Genomic DNA, 20,312 nt, shown 5'->3' with positions numbered 1-20,312 from the left:
CCGCAGATCGCTGGACAATTCAGTCCAGCGATCTGCGGCGATTCCGGGTCAATCCGGTCTCCAGTGACGGCCCCGAACGGCCGGGTCTCCAGTGACGTCTTCAGAGATGGCCCCGAACAGCCAGAGCCAGCAGGGGTGAGGTGGCACTGGTGCCACCTCACGATCGCCCTGATTCGTCGCCCTGCTGCGGGTGTCACTCCCGCATCGCCCCTCTTCCGGAGGACGTGAGCGGGACGTGCACCCCGGGTGCTGGGGACCCCGATCCCCGTCGTTAATGTTGGGATCGGGGCCCCAGGAGCGACGACGGCGGGACTGACCTGCGCGGCGTCGATCAGCAGCAGCAGGAGGTGAGTGACAGCCTCCTGCTGTTGCTTAGCAACAGCTCCCAGCATGCAAAGAGGGCATGCTGGGAGCTGTAGTTATGCAACAGGAGGAGGCAGACCACCACAACTCCCAGCATTCCCTTATGGGCATGCTGGGACTTCTGGTTTTGCAACAGCTGGAGGCACATTCTTTCTATGGAAAAGTGTACCTTCAGCTGTTGTATAACTACAACTCCCAGCTTGCACAATCAGCTAAAGTGCATGCTGGGAGTTGTAGTGGTGCATCTGGTGGTTGCATAACTACAACTCCCAGCATGCCCGTTGGCTGTCGGTGACTGCTGAGAGTTGTAGTTTTGCAACAACTGAAGGCACACTGAGTTAAGTAGCAAACCAGTGTGTCTCCAGCTGTTGCATAACTACAATCCCCAGCCAAAGTAGTATGCCTCCCGCTGTTGCATAACTACAACACCCAGCATGCCCTTCTGCTGTCCGTATATGCTGGGTGTTGTAGCTTTTGCAACAGCTGAAGGCACACTGGTTGCAAAACACTGAGTTTGTTACCAAACTCGGTGTTTCACAACCAGTGTGCCTCCAGCTGTTGCAAAACTACAACTCCCAGCATGCACTGATAGACCGTACATGCTGGGAGTTGTAGTTTTGCAACAGCTGGATGTCCCCCCCCCCCCCAATGTGAACGTACAGGGTACACTCACATGGGCGGAGGATTACAGTAAGTATCCGGCTGCAAGTTTGAGCTGCGGCAAATTTTCTGCTGCAGCTCAAACTGCCATCGAGAAACTACTGTGAACCCCCCGCCCGTGCGACTGTACCCTAAAAACACTACACTAACACAAAATAAAAAGTAAAAAACACTACATATACACATACCCCTACACAGCCCCCCTCCCCAATAAAAATGAAAAACGTCTGGTACGCCACTGTTTCCAAAACGGAGCCTCCAGCTGTTGCAAAACAACTACTCCCAGTATTACCAGACAGCCACTGACTGTCCAGGCATGCTGGGACTTTTACCACAGCTGGAGGCACCCTGTTTGGGAATCACTGGCGTAGAATACCCCTATGTCCACCCCTATGCAAGTCCCTAATTTAGGCCTCAAATGCGCATGGCGCTCTCACTTTGGAGCCCTGTCGTATTTCAAGGCAACAGTTTAGGGACACATATGGGGTATCGCCGTACTCGGGAGAAATTGTGTTACAAATTTTTTGGGGGTATTTTCTGCTATTACCCTTTTTAAAAATGTAAAATTTTTGGGAAACCAAGCATTTTAGGTAAAAACATTTTTTTTTTTTACATATGCAAAAGTTGTGAATCACCTGTGGGGTATTAAGGTTCACATTACCCCTTGTTACGTTCCCCGAGGGGTCTAGTTTCCAAAATGGTATGCCATGTGTTTTTTTTTGCTGTCCTGGCACCATAGGGGCTTCCTAAATGCGGCATGCCCCCAAAGCAAAATTTGCTTTCAAAAAGCCAAATGTGACTCCTCCTCTTCTGAGACCTGTAGTGTGCCAGCAGAGCACTTCTCACCCCCATATGGGGTGTTTTCTGAATCGGGAGAAATTGGGCTTTAAATTTTGGGGGGTATTTTCTGCTATTACCCTTTTAAAAAATGTAAACATTTTGGGAAACCAAGCATTTTAGGTAAAAAAAAATTTTTGTTTTACATATGCAAAAGTCGTGAAACACCTGTAGGGTATTAAGGTTCACATTACCCCTTGTTACGTTCCCCGAGGGGTCTAGTTTCCAAAATGGTATGCCATGTGGTTTTTTTTTTTTGCTGTTCTGGCACCATAGGGGCTTCCTAAATGCGGCATGCCCCCAGAGCAAAATTTGCTTTCAAAAAGCCAAATGTGACTCCTCCTCTTCTGAGACCTGTAGTGTGCCAGCAGAGCACTTTTCACCCCCATATGGGGTGTTTTCTGAATCGGGAGAAATTGGGCTTCAAATTTTGGGGGGTATTTTCTGCTATTATCCTTTTTAAAAATGTAAATTTTTTGGGAAACCAAGCATTTTAGGTAAAACATTTTTTTTATTTTTTTTTTACAAATGCAAAAGTCGTGAATCACCTGTGGGGTATTAAGGTTCACTTTACCCCTTGTTACGTTCCCCGAGGGGTCTAGTTTCCAAAATGGTATGCCATGTGTTTTTTTTTGCTGTCCTGGCACCATAGGGGCTTCCTAAAGGTGACATGCCCCCCAAAAACCATTTGTCGCTCCTTCCCTTCTGAGCCCTCTACTGCGCCCGCCGAACAATTAACATAGACATATGAGGTATGTCCTTACTCGAGAGAAATTGGGTTTCAAATACAAGTAAAAAATTTCTCCTTTTACCAATTGCAAAAATTCAAAAATTGGGTCTACAAGAACATGCGAGTGTAAAAAATGAAGATTGTGAATTTTCTCCTTCACTTTGCTGCTATTCCTGTGAAACACCTAAAGGGTTAATACACTTATTGAATGTCATTTTGAATACTTTGGGGGGTGCAGTTTTTATAATGGGGTCTTTTGTGGGGTATTTCTAATATGAAGACCCTTCAAATCCACTTCAAACCTGAACTGGTCCATGAAAAATAGCGAGTTTGAAAATTTTGTGAAAAATTTCCAAATTGCTGCTGAACTTTGAAGCCCTCTGGTGTTTTCCAAAAGTAAAAACTCATAAATTTTATGATGCAAACATAAAGTAGACATATTGTATATGTGAACCCAAAAATGTTTTATTTTGAATATCCATTTTTCTTACAAGCAGAGAAAAGTTAGAAAAATGCAAAATTTTCATTTTTTTCATCAAATTTTTGGATTTTTCACCAAGAAAGGATGCAAGTTACCATAAAATTTTACCACTAAGTTAAAGTAGAATATGTCACGAAAAAACAATCTCAGAATCAGAATGATAACTAAAAGCATTCCAGAGTTATTAATGTTTAAAGTGACAGTGGTCAGAATTGCAAAAAACGCTCTGGTGCTTAAGGTGTAAAATGGCCTGGTCCTTAAGGGGTTAAGTAGCAATTTTTTTTATATTGCCCCCACGTCTTGGTGGGAAAACTTCAACAATTACCTGACAGCGTAATTGGGAGATATTATGTCCCTTAATCTTAAAATTCTGAGGTATAGGAAATAATAGATTGTTGCAGCGCATAGACGATTTATGTCTTTTAATGCGGTCTCCTACACGCTGGGATGTTTCGGAAACGTATAGGAGACCGCATGGGCACTTTATGAGGTAGACAACATTTTTAGACGGACATGTAAAATAACCTTTTATTGGTATAAGTCTGCCTTTGTGCAGGTGTGTTATTTTATCCCCTTTAATAATGTTGCTACAATGAGCACAATTGAGGCATGGAAAAGTGCCACATCTACAAGTACTTAAAAGGACAACTGTAGTGGTCTAAAATCCCTGCCCAAATGTTCCCCAAACAAAAGTTATACAATTCAGTCAATTAGTTCTATTTACCAGCATAGCCCAGTAGTCCTGCGTCCGTCCCCTATTCATTACATTGCAGCCGCCATCTTGGGGACGGAGATCTCTTCCTCCCAGCAGTGTTTGTGCTCCCCCTAGCCTCTGTCAGGTCCTCCCTGCTTATGCATATGCATGAGCGGGTGCTTTCTGAGGCAGCCATAGGCTCATCCTCAGAAACGCCCCTATCTGTAAGATTCAAGCAGGGGGAGAATGAGGACGTCCACAGCTCCTCCCCCCTCTCCTGCTCTGTCTACACAGGACCTCACTTATCACGGGGAGGTTTCAAGTTTTCACGGGGCAAACACAGAGCGGGGGGAGGGGAGGACGTGTGTGTGTGAAGGAGACATATTACACTGCAGGCGCTGGTGGTGTATAGACTACAGGGAATAAATATCATACTGGAGATGATTCTGTGTGTGAGGGGGGGGGACGGGGGACTACTGAATGACACATGCTGGGAGTTGTAGTCCCTGTTATGTGTGTGTGTATGCCAGTGTTTCCCAACCAGGGAATGCTGGGAGTAGTAGTTTTGCAACATCTGGAGGCACCCTGGTTGGGAAACACTGGTGTATGAACTGCAACTCCCAGGAGACTACAGAGATACAATATAGGTGTTGGTGAACTACAACTCCCAGGAAACTACAGAGATACAATAGAGGTGTTGGTGAACTACAACTCCCAGGAGACTACTGAGATACAATAGAGGTGTTGGTGAACTACACCTCCCAGGAGACTACAGAGATACAATAGAGGTGTTGGTGAACTACAACTCCCAGGAGACTACTGAGATACAATAGAGGTGTTGGTGAACTACAACTCCCAGGAGACTACAGAGATACAATAAAGGTGTTGGTGAACTACAACTCCCAGGAGACTACTGATACAATAGAGGTGTTGGTGAACTACAACTCCCAGGAGACTGATACAATAGAACTGTTGGTGAACTACAAATCCCAGGAGACTACTGAGATACAATAGAGGTGTTGGTGAACTACAACTCCCAGGAGACTACAGAGATACAATAAAGGTGTTGGTGAACTACAACTCCCAGGAGACTACTGATACAATAGAGGTGTTGGTGAACTACAACTCCCAGGAGACTACAGAGATACAATAGAGGTGTTGGTGAACTACAACTCCCACGAGACTGATACAATAGAACTGTTGGTGAACTACAAATCCCAGGAGACAACTGAGATACAATAGAGGTGTTGGTGAACTACAAATCCCAGGAGCCTACTGAGATACAATAGAGGAGTTGGTGAACTACAACTCCCAGGAGACTACAGAGATACAATAGAGCTGTTGGTGAACTACAACCCCCAGGAGACTACTGATACAATAGAGGTGTTGGTGAACTACAACCCCAAGGAGACTACTGAGATACAATAGAGGTGTTGATGAACTACAAATCCCAGGAGACTACTGAGATACAATACAGTGACCCTCCCGACCAACGATGGCCCCGACATATGATCAAATCGACATACGATGCTTTTTTATGTCGGGGCCATCGCATTAGGTGCTATCCGGCAGCGCAAAATGCTTAAGCTGCTGGATAGCAGCTTAATGTTCCCCGTGTGATGCGGTAAGTATTACTTAACCCTCCACAATGCTCCGGGGTGCCCTCCGGGTCCAGCGCTGGTCTTCCGGTGTCTTCTCGGCCCTCTCCGATTACGTCAATACGCTGCTGCGCACGTCATCCAATAGGAATGGCGTACGCAGGCCCAGTAAGGCCTTGCGGAAGACAGCAGAGGACCGGAGAAGACCAGGAGAGCCCAGCGGAGGCCCGGGGTCACCATCGGGAGCGGCGGGGACAGGTGAGTACAGCTTCCTATACTTTACATTGCACGAATCCCTCAACATACCATGGATTCGACAAACGATGGCTCGTTTGGAACGAATTACCATCGTATGTTGAGGGACCACTGTATAGGTGTTGGTGAACTACAACCCCCAGGAGACTACTGATACAATAGAGGTGTTGGTGAACTACAAATCCCAGGAGACTACAGAGATACAATAGAGGTGTTGGTGAACTACAAATCCCAGGAGACTACTGATACAATAGAGGAGTTGGTGAACTACAACCCCCAGGAGACTACTGATACAATAGAGGAGTTGGTGAACTACAACTCCCAGGAGACTACAGAGATACAATAGAGGTGTTGGTGAACTACAAATCCCAGGAGACTACAGAGATACAATATAGGTGTTAGTGAACTACAACCCCCAGGAAACTACAGAGATACAATAGAGGTGTTGGTGAACTACAAATCCCAGGAGACTACTGAGAAGCAATAGAGGTGTTGGTGAACTACAACTCCCAGGAGATTACTTGTGTGATTGAGTGTATACAGGAGAGCCGAGTGTGATTGTGTGTATAAAGCAGAGCCACGTGTGTGATCGGGTGCATACAGCAGAGCCAAGTGTGTGATCCAGTGTATACAGCAGAGCCTCTGCTCTGCTGTATACACTCAGCTCTGCTGTATACACACGATCACACACTCGGCCCTGCTGTATACACACAATCACACTCAGCTCTCCTGTATACACTCGATCACACACAGCTCTGCTGTATACACACGATCACACACTCGGCCCTGCTGTATACACAAAATCACACACTCGGCTCTGCTGTATACATACGATCACAGACTCGGCTCTGCTGTATACATATGATCACACACTCGGCTCTGCTGTATACATATGATCACACACTCGATCACACACTCAGCTCTGCTGTATACATACGATCACACACTCGACTCTGCTGTAAACTCGATCACACACCCAGCTCTGCTGTATACACTGGATCACACATGCTGAGATTTGTAGTCTTGCAACAGCTGGAGGCACCGCTGCAAATCCAAGCATGCACGAACAGCAGAAAGCTGACAGGGCATGCTGGGATTTGTAGTCTCAAATGCAACTCCAAGCATGCACGTACAGCAGAAGGCTGTCAGGGCATGCTGGGATGTGTAATCTTGCAACAGCTGGAGTCACCTCTGCAATTCCAAGCATGCACGAACAGCAGAAAGCTGACAGGGCATGCTGGGATTTGTAGTCTTGCAACAGCTGGAGGCACCACTGGAATTCCCAGCATGCCCGAACAGCATAAAAAAATAACTGGGCATGCTTGGAGTTGTAGTTGTGAAAAAGATGGAGGGACCCCTATCAGGACAGTTTTGTAGACAAACAATTGTTTTTTACCATTTTTACTTTCACTATCCTCTTTCCATTGCCAACACTGCTGATTCTAGCTATGCAGGCTGTCTGTCTACAGTGAGCATGGAGGTAGCCTGCTTCATCACTGGACAGGAGCCAGCATGGGGAGGGGGAGTTGAGCAGAAGGGGAGGGTATATGCATAGGGGAGGGAGATGTGGGCGTTACAATATAATAATTTGCTTGGGGGATAGAACAGGGGGAGGGCAGCAGCTTACAGGAAGTAAGCACAAGACATGATGGGAGATGTAGTTTTACTTTCACTTCTCAGTAATTCGTGTGCTGATAACGGGAGAACGGCTGGGCCAATTTTGACGGGGGAGACATCGTTGGAAAGGTCTTTCAAAGACCTATTAAATGAGGTAAAAAGCTGTCCTTTAAATTAGACAAACGCTTACTACAAATTAAAGGGGGATCATGAAATTCCTTCACCCCTGGATACGCTTTTTCCAAAATAGACCAATGTTTACGGACAATTGTGTCCACTTTATAACTCATAAGATTTTTGGAAAGCTGCCGCAGCAGTTTTTGAGCCAAAGCCGGAAGTGTATTCAAAAGGAATAGGACATATAAAGGAAGGATTTACACTTCTCCTCCCTTATGGATCAATTTCTGACTTTGGCTCAAAACTGCAGTGGTAGTTTTCCAAAAAAAACAAAAAAAAACAAAACAAGTGGAAACTTACCCAGGGAGGATTTTAAAGGCAATTCCCAAGGCTATCCCCGTGCAGCAAACTTTTTCTCCAATTCTGAAATTCTCTGCTGTCTAATCTTAGGATGTGACTATTCTATTAATACATTGTTTCTGTGAAAACGGAATAGAATTCTTTAATGTTGAAGAGGTGTGCAGACTGTCTTTTTCCGTTTATTTACGGTATAAATCAGTGCACAATCCTACTATTCAGCAACAGAGACTAGAGGGATTGTGCAATGATTTATACCGTAAACCATCGGATGAAAACAGTCTGTTACATTATAAGGCTAGGTTTCCACTTTTTTTGTGTGCAAAAAACACCAATAAAAATTGGCGCATGACATTTTTATGAAAAACGCTGCGGCCAGATGCTAGCTGCAAGTCAATAGGGAACTGCAAAATGCCATATCCACTTGGCATTTTTCATTATGGCTTTTTATAATCCTTTTGGCGTTTTTCTGCAATTTTGGGCTCCTTGAAGTCTATGGGAGTGAAAAAAACACCATGTGGGTTTTCACTTTGGCATTTTTGAAGGCGTTTTAATCTTTTTTGGACTTTACCGATACAAAAATGCGATGGAGATACCTTTTTTTATAAAAATTTCGTAGGGTACCATTAAAAAAAACATAAGATACAGAAGTGATGGAAAAATTGTATTTAACAAAATGGATCTTTTTTATAACAATTTTTAAACAGGGATCAATTTATGTGTGCCGACAGGTCACAAAAAATTTAGCCGACAATAAGAAAAATGTAGTGTGTGTGTGTGTTTTACATATATATATTTAAGTAGTACTACTATTCCAAGCATGGAACACACTGTTCAATGATGGGAGTAGTAGTACCTTCACTAATTGACAGATCGCCCTGGGTCCATTGCGATCCTTTTGTATAACGTATATATGCGGCCGGTTCTTCTAGGGTGCTCTGCACTGCCATATATATATATATATATATATATACACACACCCCTAGTCATATTTCCCACAGAGACTTATGATTGGCCAGATAGTTCCAGCCAATCACAACTGTCTGTGGGAAATATGAATAGGTATATATACATCAGTGCAGGGGACCACAGAACAGCGGCCGGCCGCATCTATACATTATACAGGAGGATCACAGTGCGTGTCAGGAGTGACACTCGCTGCAGTCTATTAATGCAAGTAACTACAGCTGAGTGTGCTCAATGTTGGGAGCAGTAGTACCTGAAGTAAGCGACAGAGCACAGGAAGTGTCACTTCTGACGGAGCCGGGAGAACAGCTGATGCTGAGCAGTAGATATGTCCTATATCTACTGCCCAGCAAGAACTTACTGTGAACCAGCAATGTGTATTGACATTGCAGGCTCACTTGACCCCCTGCTGAGCTGTGTGTTATGCGTTATTTAACCCCTTAAGGACACGACGTACAGGTACGTCATGTGTCCGCTCCCGATCTAGAACGCGGGGCCACGGCGTGGTCCTGCGTCATAGTGGGTCGGGCCCGGCCTCTAACAACTGCCAGGACCCCTGGCTAATAGCGCGCGGCATTGATCGCGGTGCCGCGCGCTATTAACCCTTTAGACGTGGCATTCAAATTTGAACGCCACGTCTAAAGCGAAAGCATGCCGGTTAGCTCAAGGAGCTGTTCGGGATAGCCGCGGCTAAATCGCGGCATTCCAAACAGCTTACAGGACAGCTGGAGAATCCCTACCTGCCTCCTCGCTGTCCGATCGCCGAATGACTGCTCAGTGCCTGAGATCCAGGCATGAGCAGTCAAGCGGCAGAATTATCGATCACTGGTTTCCTATGAGAAACCAGTGATCAATGTGAAAGATCAGTGTGTGCAGTGTTATAGGTCCCTATGGGAGCTATAACACTGCAAAAAAATAAAATAAAATAAAGTGAATAAAGATCATTTAACCCCTTCCCTATTAAAAGTTTGATTCACCCCCCTTTTCCCATAAAAAAAAAAGTGTAAATAAAAATAAACATATATGGTATCGCCGCGTGCGGAAATGTCAGAATTATAAAAATATATCGTTAATTAAACCGCACGGTCAATGGCGTACGTGCAAAAAAAAGTCCAAAATAGTCCTATCAATGCAAAAATGGTACTGCTAAAAACTTCAGATCACGATGCAAAAAATGAGCCCTCATACCGCCCCATGCGCGGAAAAATAAAAAAAAGGTATAGGGGTCAGAAAATGACAATTTTAAATGTACAGTGGTACAGAACCATCATATGTCAAGTACATATGTCTATGTAAAAATGGTAATTGGTTCTGGGGCCTCGGAACCATTGTATGTTGAATACATATCTCTATGGGAAACTGCCAATTGGTTCTGGGATGACCATTGTATGTGGAGTGTATGGGGAGTGTTTAACAAACCAGGGTGCCTCCAGCTGTTGCACAACTACAACTCCCAGCATGCATGTACAGCCATTGACTGTCTGGGCATGCTGAGAGTTATAGTTTTGCAACAGCTGGAGGCACACTGATAGGAAAACATTGATGTATGGGGTGTATAGTGTGTCTATGTATTGTATGACATCACATACAGTACTGTACAGTTCTTTAAATACCTTCAGGGGAGACAAAATGTCCTCCATTACAATCCTGCCGACAACAGCTCTATAGGAAAGGAAGGGCATCCAGCAGCTCATTGGCTATGGCGGCACTGGGGGGGGGGAGCGGGGCTTACACGGAGCTCACAGTGGAAGCCTGCCTGAGTTAGCAGGACAGCATGTGAGTAAAAGGGCAGAACGGGGCACACGGGGCACATTAAACAACTGTCAGTTGCTGAAGTCGTCAGCGCTGTCAGATAGCTGTTTGTATGATGGCCCCAACACACAGCAGCATCATATGTCGAGGCTGCCTTCAACATACGGTGGGCTGAGAGGCCATCATATGTTGAAATGATCATATGTCGAGGCCATCATAAGTCGAGGGGTCACTGTATTAATTTTCCTGCATGTAGTTATGATTTTCTCCAGAAGTACGACAAAATCAAACCGATATAAGTAGGGTATCATTTTAATCGTATGGACATAAAGATAAGGTGTAATTTTTATCGAAAAATGTACTACGTAGAAACGGAAGCCCCCAAAAGTTACAAAATGGCGTTTAAAAAATAAAATAATTTTGTCTGACAATTTTTTTTTTCCCGTTTCGCCGTAGATTCTTGGGTAAAATGACTGACGTCATTACAAACTAGAATTGGTGGCACAAAAAATAAGCCATCATATAGATTTTTAAGTGCAAAATTGAAAGAGTTATGATTTTTTTAAAGGCAAGGAGGTAAAAACAAAAATGCAAAAACGGAGAAACCCTCGGTCCTTAATAAAGAGCTTTAGTCATTATAGGGAAGAGTTAACTTACACTGCTGGACAGTAGGTTAACCCTTTGGGCGGTTAACCCTTTGGGCGGTATACACTATATATACACAGAAGACGAAGTCCGGTAACTTCCCTCCAGTCCTGGCTTGGTCCATGTAGCTCCACACCCTAGTGGTGACATCATTAGGGGGCGGAGCTTCAGATGGGAGCCAGGTTGGTAAGGGTGTGAGGCTCTGTTCACATTATACGTTTTGTAAAATGAACAGACCCATCTGGCAGTGTCTTCCCAGACAGGGAGACTCCAGGTGTTGCTAAACTACAACTCCCAGCATGCTGGAAGTTTTGCAACAATTGGGAAGACATTGCGATATGGGCGCTCTTTCCACTAGAGCGCACCAAAAATGTACTAACCAATTTTGTGTTTTTTTTTTTTCTTCTCGTTTCAGATCTGTGTATGCAGAGAATTACGGCGGATCCGGAGAACTACTGCAGATGAACTTTATTTTCCTTTTAATAAAATGGTTAGAGGGCTGTGGGGGAGTGCTTTTTTTTTTAAAAATAAGAATTTTTCCAATGTGTTTTTTTTTATTGAATTTTCAGCCTTAGTAGTGGAAGCTGTCTAATAGACGGAATCCATTACTAAGCAGGGGCTTAACATTAGCCCCAAAAACAGCTAGTGCTAACCCCCAATTACCACTGTACCCACCGCCACAGGGGTGCCGGTACCAACACAACTGGAACATCAAAAATGGCACTCCTGGGCCTAGGCGGTAACAGGCTGGGTAGGGCCAGTAACAATGGCTCTGGTATCGTCAGGCTGTTGCCACTTGGGTGGTATCTGGCTGAGAATGAAAATACGGAGACCCCGTTTATTTTTTTTAATAAACATCATTGAACCTCCACCATATTTCACAGTAGGTACTGTGTTCTTTTCGTTTTAGGACTCATTCCGTTTTCGGTAAATAGCATAATGATGTGTTTAACCAAGAATCTTGGACTCATCTGTCCACAAGATGTTTTCCCAGAAGGATTTTAGCTAACTCATGTTCATTTTGGCAAAATGTAGGCGTTTTTTTTTTTTTTGTCTGTCAGCAGAGGGGTCCTCCTGGGTCTCCTGTTTTGTTGCATTTAAATGTCAACACAGTCTACTTCAGATCGCGGGGGTCTAAGAAAACAGACCAAATTCTTTAAAAAAAATTTTATGAAACTTTATTTTCAAATAATAATCCAGATCTAAGTCACTCATACGATGCACCTAAGGATTAAAAAAAAAAAGTTAGTACAGCTAAAATGCTGATTACTGAACTATACTTCTGGTAGCTGCCCATATAGCTGGGCTTCATTTTTCTCATACTTAAACCAAGAAACAACAATTTCATGCTGCCCAAACCAAGAGTCATTGGTGTGGTCCCTGTCTGCTTCTACACACCCTACTGATCTCCCCATCTAGGTAGAAATCAGGCAAGGCTGATTGGAAAGGGAGATGGCCGTGATAACAGTAGCATGTTAATAATGACAGGTCCCCTTTCATCTTCTTTGCATAAGTCAATAAGGGAATATAAGCAACCTCATTAAACATAGTTCCTAGTTAACCCTTAGCGATCTTTCTTAACTAAGCCCTATTGTTGATAATCTTTTGAGGTACTATAGTCCTCCAATTCCATGCCTTACTCTAGTTCTCTCTGAACCCACTTCAGCTCCACCGTATAATTTCTTGTACACTGGTGCCCTGTACTGCACACTATATTAAATGTGTGGTCTGAAGTGATTTATACAATGGTAATACTTTAGTGCATCTGTGCCCTTTTAATTCACCCCTTCAAAAAAAAAAAAGTGTCATCCTCTTTCACAACATCCATAATGCAAACCATATGTTCTACATTGTGAGCCAAATTTGCATGGGCCGTTTTGCAGTAATTTTTACAACGTAAACATGTACAGTAATCCAGTATCACAAAACTTTTCCTGCAGATAGGGATTTGTGTCAGATTGTGGGGGGCCTGACTGCTGAGACCCCTGCCCTACTCTCCTCATGAATGGGGGCAATCAGGTATCTTTGACTCTCCCATATAGACATATGAAGGAGGAATGTCTGCCACAGGTTTGCACTGTGGTCAACACAGCATTCATGAAAAAGCTGGGGTGCTGATCGGGAAATTTCCGGGGGGGGGGGCCCTATGGTCGATCTCCCTGGCAATCTGACACTTATCCCCTATCCTGGGGATAGTTTTGTGAAACTGAACTATTCCTTTCACTATTGTTTTTAACATCTGTTTAAGATCTAAAAACCAACCTACCTAATGGGCACTTTGCAATATCACACTTTAAAGACTGCTGTTGTCGCTTAGCTTGTTGGATGTAAACTGGTTACCCAGGATTTAAAAAAACAAAAAACGCACCACATCTGCACTTGGGTTGTGTGGTATTGCAGCCATTTTACTGAAAGTGAATGTTGTAGTTTCAACACCCCTTACAACCTGAGGACAGGTGTGGTGCCCTTTTTGGGGGGAATTAGCCATTTTCTATTCCTGCAAAACTTGTTCCATCAACGTGCCAGCTTCATCCTGAAAAACAAAATATAAACTTTTGTAAGCTTAGCTAAAAAGGCAACCACAGTAGGTTTAACACTCTTAGAAATGGACAGTTGTATTTTGACTTTAGTCTAGATTGCTGGCTCTAACATTTTGGGTAGGCGATAGGACAATAGGGGAAAAACAAAATGTAACATACTAAAAAAAAAAAAAAAAAAAAGGAGGTAGTGGGAATAAAAATTAAATGTAGTGAAAAAGCTTGCTAGGATATTCTGGGTAATTGGCAGTAGCCAAACTGTCAAGCACTGCAGACATGTTTTATCAATGAAGAGTAGCACAGCAGCACAAGAGTGAATTAAAGCTAGTGTTTTCACAAGCACATCATGAACTCAAGAAAGAGGGATGTGGACATGAGCAAAAGAGTTACCTCAAAATACCGGACTAATTCCATAACTGAACTAGCCAAGAGCAGATTTCGTCAGGCTTCACAGGATGCACAACACTTGACTTCTCCAAGGAAACTGTAGCGTCTGTATTCTAGCAGGAGATTCTCAGAAGGCAATACAATTGTACTAACATTTTCATTCCCACTATCTAAAAAAAAAAGTCTGAACTCATCTGCAGCTAATGTTATAGGTGGAAATCCATTTGTTTAAATTAGCCTATGAAACTACTACTGCAGTTCTCCCAGAAATCTGGCTTAATTTAAGCCAGAATGAATGACCCACAGCACCAAGCAAAGTTTAGTCTCATTTCAAGCAGACACCTTGCAGGGCCATCTGTCAGACATTTGAGTAGCTCAATACACATTACTCAGTATCTGTACAAAAATGTATGGTGTGACAGACATGAGTTGCCAAAAAGTCAGACAGGCCTGATGCAGTATCAGGTCCCCCCCAAGTATGACAGGCGCTGTGGAATTACTATTTTGAGATTAGTGTAATTAGCATCTAAATCTTAAGATGTTTATAACATTCTGTGAATAACCTTTAAAATGTAAAAAAATAAATAAAAAAAAAGGTGCTATGTAAATTAGATTGCAGGATTACAGGCTGATAGGGCAATTTTTTTTTTATTATTTAAACCATCAGATTTAGCTACATTTTCATGTGGATTCCACCTCTGTTTGTGGCACACTGAATGATTGCTCTATATAGCCTTTTTCTGAAGGATTGTGGTGGTCCAGGAGGAGACCTGTGATCCTCCAACACCAACTTTAAAATACCAATGAGTTTTAAATGGTTTACTGATATGCACAGCAAAAAGAAAGGGTAGGCTATTTCATAAGTTAACAGGTACTAAGGCACAGATTTATCAAACTATGCAAGAAAAACTGGATAAATGTTTCCACAGCAACCAATCATAGCTCAGCTAACGAGCTTCGGTAATGTGAAAGCTGAGCTGTGATTGGTTGCTGTGGGAAAATCGCTCCCATTTTAATCTCACATAGTATAATAAATCTGGGCCTAAAAGGTGTAGTCCAAAGAACAAACACTTGAAAGACTGCTGCAGGGTTATTACACAGTGTAGAAAAATTAAAGGAACAATCTGGTTGCTATGGGCAACATTTACTCTGCAAGGTGTAAAATCTCCCCATAGCAAGCAAAACATTAGGCAGAAGCCAGTGTGAATAGACAAACTCCCATCATGATTTGCTGACAACTGCTAGAGAAAGTCTCCACACTTGTGTAGTTCCTATAGTGCTCCCTCACTGCAGAACCTCAGTTTCTAACTTCCATCCTCTACTTTCACATAGACAAACAGTTTTACCCATAGGCAACAAGTTATAGTCACATGGTGGGCCAGAAAGTGGTAAGATTACATGGGAAACTGCTGAAAAGGATTTCTCCCATTGTAGATTTTTTTTAAACTAATTTTTTATTAAGTTTTTCACAAAAGAAAGAAACAAGAGCATATAAATCCGAAAGACAAGCAGAACCTGGGACGTAGCCCAGTATCCCATTGTAGATTTTTTTTTAATGTTATCCTAAACTTATGTAAATAAAAAAAAAACTCAGTTTCATAAAACCATCGCAGGCAGCATGATGCCAGGACGCTGAATTATTATAAATGTGGGCCATGTTTGAACTGTAAGGGTATCGTAGAACTGTAGTAGATATTCTGCATAACAAATCTGCAGTATATCTGCTGTGTGAATATAACATTAAAACTTATTTTCAGTTGTAAGTTTTGAAAAACCTACACAATAGAACTCACTACAGCTTAAAAGCAAAAGCAGCCATGCAACCTAACTGTACGACATCAGCCTAATCAGTGTTGTGTAGAAGGTAAATGTCAAGAGCAGCATTTCTTTTCAGATGGTCTTTTAATAGGCTTCGTGAAGCCAAATGAAAGTAAAAATACAATTTAACCAAGTGAATACAAAGCTTGCATTCTTCAGTAAAAAAAAAAAGGACAATATAAACAAACATTTTCAAGAATTTGTAATATTAGATTCTCTTTAGACATATCAAGGAGGTCTAGCTGCTATTTACAGTGCACCCATGCTTTACCCTGCCTTGTTATACAGAAAGATTTCATTATTTCAGTTATAAGCTCAATAAAAAAAGTTCCAGGGTCTCAGTCCCCTTCACTATGAACAGAACTTTATGTCATCATAGATCTTGATACAGAATAGCGCTCACACATTAAAACAATTCCATCTGCAGAACTAGTCTGTCACCAAAGTATTTGCCAACTTAAAATTGCAATAAGGAGCTCCCATCTGAGCAGCCCAATAGAACAGAAAAACCATAACATTAAAACCAATGTAACAGTCTTAATGTTACAAGTACAACTGTTCCATGTACTACCAGCGAGGCTGTCAGAACATCATAACAAGTTGGTATTAAAGGTGAACACATTAACTGTTCTGTGAAGCTCCATAAATCTTTATAAATACAGCCACTGGAAGGATGATCTTGAGTCAGGAGTTTTAGTCTTGTGAAGCTGAGAACAAGAAGTAGGCACAGTTGTAACGTCACTTGAAGCATAGGTCAGAACATAACACCCCCTACACTAGATGTCAAAACCCACCCATGTAGAATGACAACTATAGCACCACTAAGGTATGTATCAGATTTTATGCAGCCCGTAAATTGGCAGCTGACCACCACTATATACCTTAGTAAAGCCTTTAGCCACCCAAGACACCACACGCCCTTTGACTAAATTACTTACTATAGCTGTCATAGCTGTCTCTGTAGGATCCGCTTGATCGGTCACCATACCCTCCTTGACTCCTTCCACTAAAGATAGAACAACATTACTAGACAAATAAAAGCATGTAGCTTATTTACCCGAGTCACCATAGATCTCAGATCTTACCCTCCATAATCTCTGGATCCACCACTGCCACCATAACCTCCACTCCTATCAAACCGACTGCTTCCATAGCCTCTGTCCCCACCACCTAGAAAAGAAAAACGGGTTAACTTCAATGTCATACGGGACGTAATTCTGTCGGGCTGAAAAGCACAACCTTAGCAAATAGAAATGCCTGACAAAAAGCAATATTGACAACCCAGGAAAGCAGCCCATTACATACCACGTCCTCCACGGCCACCACGGTAAGATCCTCGTCCTCCAGATGATCCTCCTCTATAACCTCCACGTCTGTCACCTGAAGATTTGCCAGCCTGATCAACACGAATCTGTCTTCCATCAACAGACTGATAAAAAAGGAAAAACTCCGGTCAGCATTCTAGGATAAAACTATACATCCATTTTGAGGAGGAGAAAATGCCAGCGTGGAAAATGCAGAAAGTCCCGCTTGTTGAATAAAATCAAGAACACAGGTCAGGGAAAAGACATGACGCGTTTCAGGCGTGAACCACCCTTTGTGATATGATTAAGTGCAGTTCAGACCTGAAACGCGTCATGTCTTTTCCCTGACCTGTGTTCTTGATTTTATTCAACAGAACTTGCTGCATATTCCACACTGGCATTTTCTCCATCTCAAGTTTTGGTGTTGCCGTGCCCTAGATGGGATGCACAACTGGTGAGCTGATCTACTCATCTCTTTACTATACATCCATTTTGGCGTCAGTGCTTCTTATGCATTTACCTAGCTACTAGAATATGAACAGAATCTATATTGCACTTGAGGCAATATCTAGGGTCCTAGTCACATGATAAACACATTCCTGAGCTAACTTCCCCTTACATAAAATTTGCCTTTACATGACAGAGGTTATCCAAGGAATGTTTGGATGACATTTTGGTGGCTTCAGAACAAGTTATCAGGTTTTCAAGGAGTTATGGTCTCAACATACAATGGTTGTCCTGGAATCAATATTGTAACATGAGGGACCACTGTATAAGATTTGCCTTTAAAGGACAGGGGTTATCAAAGGAATGCCTAAATTTACTGTTGATTTTCCAACCTCATCTGCTTAAGTTTGTTTTATACATCTACTTTCTGTAAATATTTCATGACATTGCTAAACTTATTTCCTATTATATTACCTGCTTGTGTTTATGTAACCGACTTAGTCTTGCATTTGTACTCTTATCAACGGCACTAAACCTCACCTTTCCATTCATTGCTTCCTTGGCATCCTTTGCGTCTTCTGGGTTTTCAAATGTAACAAACCCAAAACCCCTAGACCTTTGTGTCTCACGGTCCTTCACAACCACCACTGGAAAAGTTAGGGGAGAAAGCAAACGTCAGATAGGCACCAAAGAGACACAACAAGAAGTTTACTAAACAAACCTGTACCAATTTTAACCATGAAGATTAGTATATTTATGGAATTTCCAAAAAATAAACACATTTCACCTTTAATAAGAGACTGCTTTGGTTTAACCATTTGATTCAACCATCCCTGCCAGGACTGTTAGGTTTGTCTCAGGGTGACAGAGTAGCCACCTATAGATTGTTTTCTTTATTATTAAATATCTTGAGCGAGGTATAACAAAATAGGACCATTAACCCCTTAACGACCAAGGACATATAATTAAGTCCTTGGCCGCCACCCGCGATATAACGCGGTGACCCCGTGTCATATCGGGTCGGTCCTGGCGTAACTCATGTCGGGACCCAGTGATAACGTGCAGCAGCGCGCGTTATCGACCCTTTAGCTGTGCTATTGACCAACTTTGAAAATCGTGTCTATAATGAAAGTAAACTCTTCCCAGATGCTCAGTGGGGCTGATCGGGACCACCGCAGTGAAAATGTGGTGTCCCGATCTGCTAGGACACAAGCACTTTCCTCTGGCGCGTCCGTTCGGCGCTTGATCGCTCCAAGCCTGAGATGCAGGTTGAGCAATCGACCGCCGATAACACGGATCAGTCTATAAGATCAGTGTGTGCAGTGTTATAGCCCCCCCTATGGGAGCTATAATACTGAAGAAAAAAAAAACCTTTCCCTAATAAAAAAGTCCAAATCACCCCCCCCTTTTCCAATTTAAAATTTTTTTTTAACTAAATCTTAGATCAGAAACAGGATGGGCTGGGACTTGCATTCACAATACATGCATATTAGGCCAGCCTAAGGGACAGCCGTGTCAGAAGCAGAATCAGTGGTGTAGCTTGTAGAGAACTTACCCTCAGACAGTTGTCCGTACTTGCCGAACACCTCCTCCAGGTTCTGTTCATCGGTATCGAAGCTCAGACCTCCAATAAAAAGCTTTCCTTCATCTGAAGAAGACATGATGAGCTGCGAGGAACAGGAGAGTTCGGGTTAAGACACAGCTGACAGGATTACAAAATGGCGTCTGCCGGCTGAAAGGCGCCATAAACACGCGGCTACAACAAAGACACCAAGATGGCGCCTCCGCCCAGGAAACAGCAGGGACACCTCATGGCTCGCTATTCACAAACCATTACACAGGCAGATAAACATGCACAACATCTAATAGGAATCTACTCAATAGAATAAAACATTACTACAAAGAAACCAAGATGGCGCCTCCGCCCAGGAAACAGCAGGGACACGGTGGGCAGCCTGAAGCTCAGGACACCTTATACACCGCATGGCTCGCTATTCACAAACCATTACACAGCCAAACATGCACAACATCTAATGGGAATCTACTCAATAGAATAAAACATAACTGTCCGAACTTATCAAGGACACGCATAGAACACCCACAAATAAGGGATAATCTGGTGGCGCACGGCGGCTTTTTTTCCCCTCACCTTATAGGTATCCTTTGTCCCGACAACAAGAAAATCACTTCAGGAACAGTAATTCAGAGTGCGCAAATGCTTCGCCTCTCGCTATAATATACTGTCGGTGTCCCCGCCCACTTCATTAGTATTCGTTGACATGGCGGACTGTACCAAGTACCGCTTACGGGTGAGCGGTTCTCTCCAAGGCGTGATTTCTGGACCTATGCAGCGGGAATATCTTGGAGGCTGTATTCAAATGGCAAAAACTGTAGGAAAATGTCTTTGTAGTCGCATTTATAAACATTACGACTCACGGCTGCTTTCTCATATTACATCGTAGTGTAGTGGGGTGTGAATAGCGTTAGTTGGGAGGGGGAGCGTCTTCCGCCATTACAGACAAGCGAGGATGTTGCAGCAGCGCTTTTAGGCGCCATTTTAGGTCCCATTGAAGAAGTCACTGACTAGTTTTTATGAGAAATAAATGTGTGCGGAATATGCCTGGCGCACTTATAATCAGAGGAATCACGTACTATTCACTAGTAACGTTATATCCAGTAGGGACAACAGTCTATCATAACCCTGCCGTCCTACCATCTGCTTTCTACTGCTGCACGAGACCTCAAAA

At 43.0% G+C, this 20,312-nt stretch overlaps 1 protein-coding gene across 3 annotated transcripts; it reads right to left on the bottom strand.

Annotated features, from left to right (window-relative positions):
- Window positions 1-11,904: 11,904 nt before the first annotated feature.
- LOC130267423 (cold-inducible RNA-binding protein B-like) lies at window positions 11,905-20,094 on the bottom strand. Of its 3 annotated transcripts, XR_008843188.1 has the most exons (8): window positions 19,715-20,094; window positions 19,121-19,232; window positions 18,106-18,212; window positions 17,120-17,243; window positions 16,900-16,984; window positions 16,753-16,820; window positions 13,339-13,605; window positions 11,905-12,296 (listed from the first exon to the last, which is right to left on the bottom strand). XR_008843188.1 is itself a non-coding variant. In XM_056517236.1 (7 exons), exons 2-7 carry the CDS (start codon window positions 19,224-19,226, stop codon window positions 13,601-13,603), a joined length of 495 nt encoding a protein of 164 aa, XP_056373211.1. In that variant the 5' UTR covers window positions 19,227-19,232; window positions 19,715-20,094; the 3' UTR covers window positions 11,905-13,600. The 3 variants fall into 3 exon arrangements, 2 of the variants coding, with proteins under 2 accessions (XP_056373211.1, XP_056373204.1); XM_056517236.1 differs by having other exon boundaries at window positions 11,905-13,605; XM_056517229.1 differs by lacking the exons at window positions 11,905-12,296; window positions 13,339-13,605 and adding an exon at window positions 13,742-16,521 and having other exon boundaries at window positions 19,715-19,872.
- Window positions 20,095-20,312: the final 218 nt, after the last annotated feature.

This window comes from Hyla sarda, chromosome 1 (genome assembly GCF_029499605.1).
Source record: "Hyla sarda isolate aHylSar1 chromosome 1, aHylSar1.hap1, whole genome shotgun sequence".
NCBI classification, from domain to species: domain Eukaryota; kingdom Metazoa; phylum Chordata; class Amphibia; order Anura; family Hylidae; genus Hyla; species Hyla sarda.
This window is presented reverse-complemented; position numbering and strand designations above follow the sequence as displayed.

What these genes read in the sequence shown, in the direction of transcription:
- LOC130267423 (XM_056517229.1), bottom strand. Translation starts at nt 19,226, where the DNA reads ATGTCTTCTTCAGATGAAGGAAAGCTTTTTATTGGAGGTCTGAGCTTC. An exon ending in GTACGGACAACTGTCTGAGG is followed by an intron (nt 18,213 to 19,120) that starts GTAAGTTCTCTA and finishes TAACTTTTCCAG; the next exon opens with TGGTGGTTGTGAAGGACCGT. An exon ending in TGGTGGCCGTGGAGGACGTG is followed by an intron (nt 16,985 to 17,119) that starts GTATGTAATGGG and finishes TTTCTTTTCTAG; the next exon opens with GTGGTGGGGACAGAGGCTAT.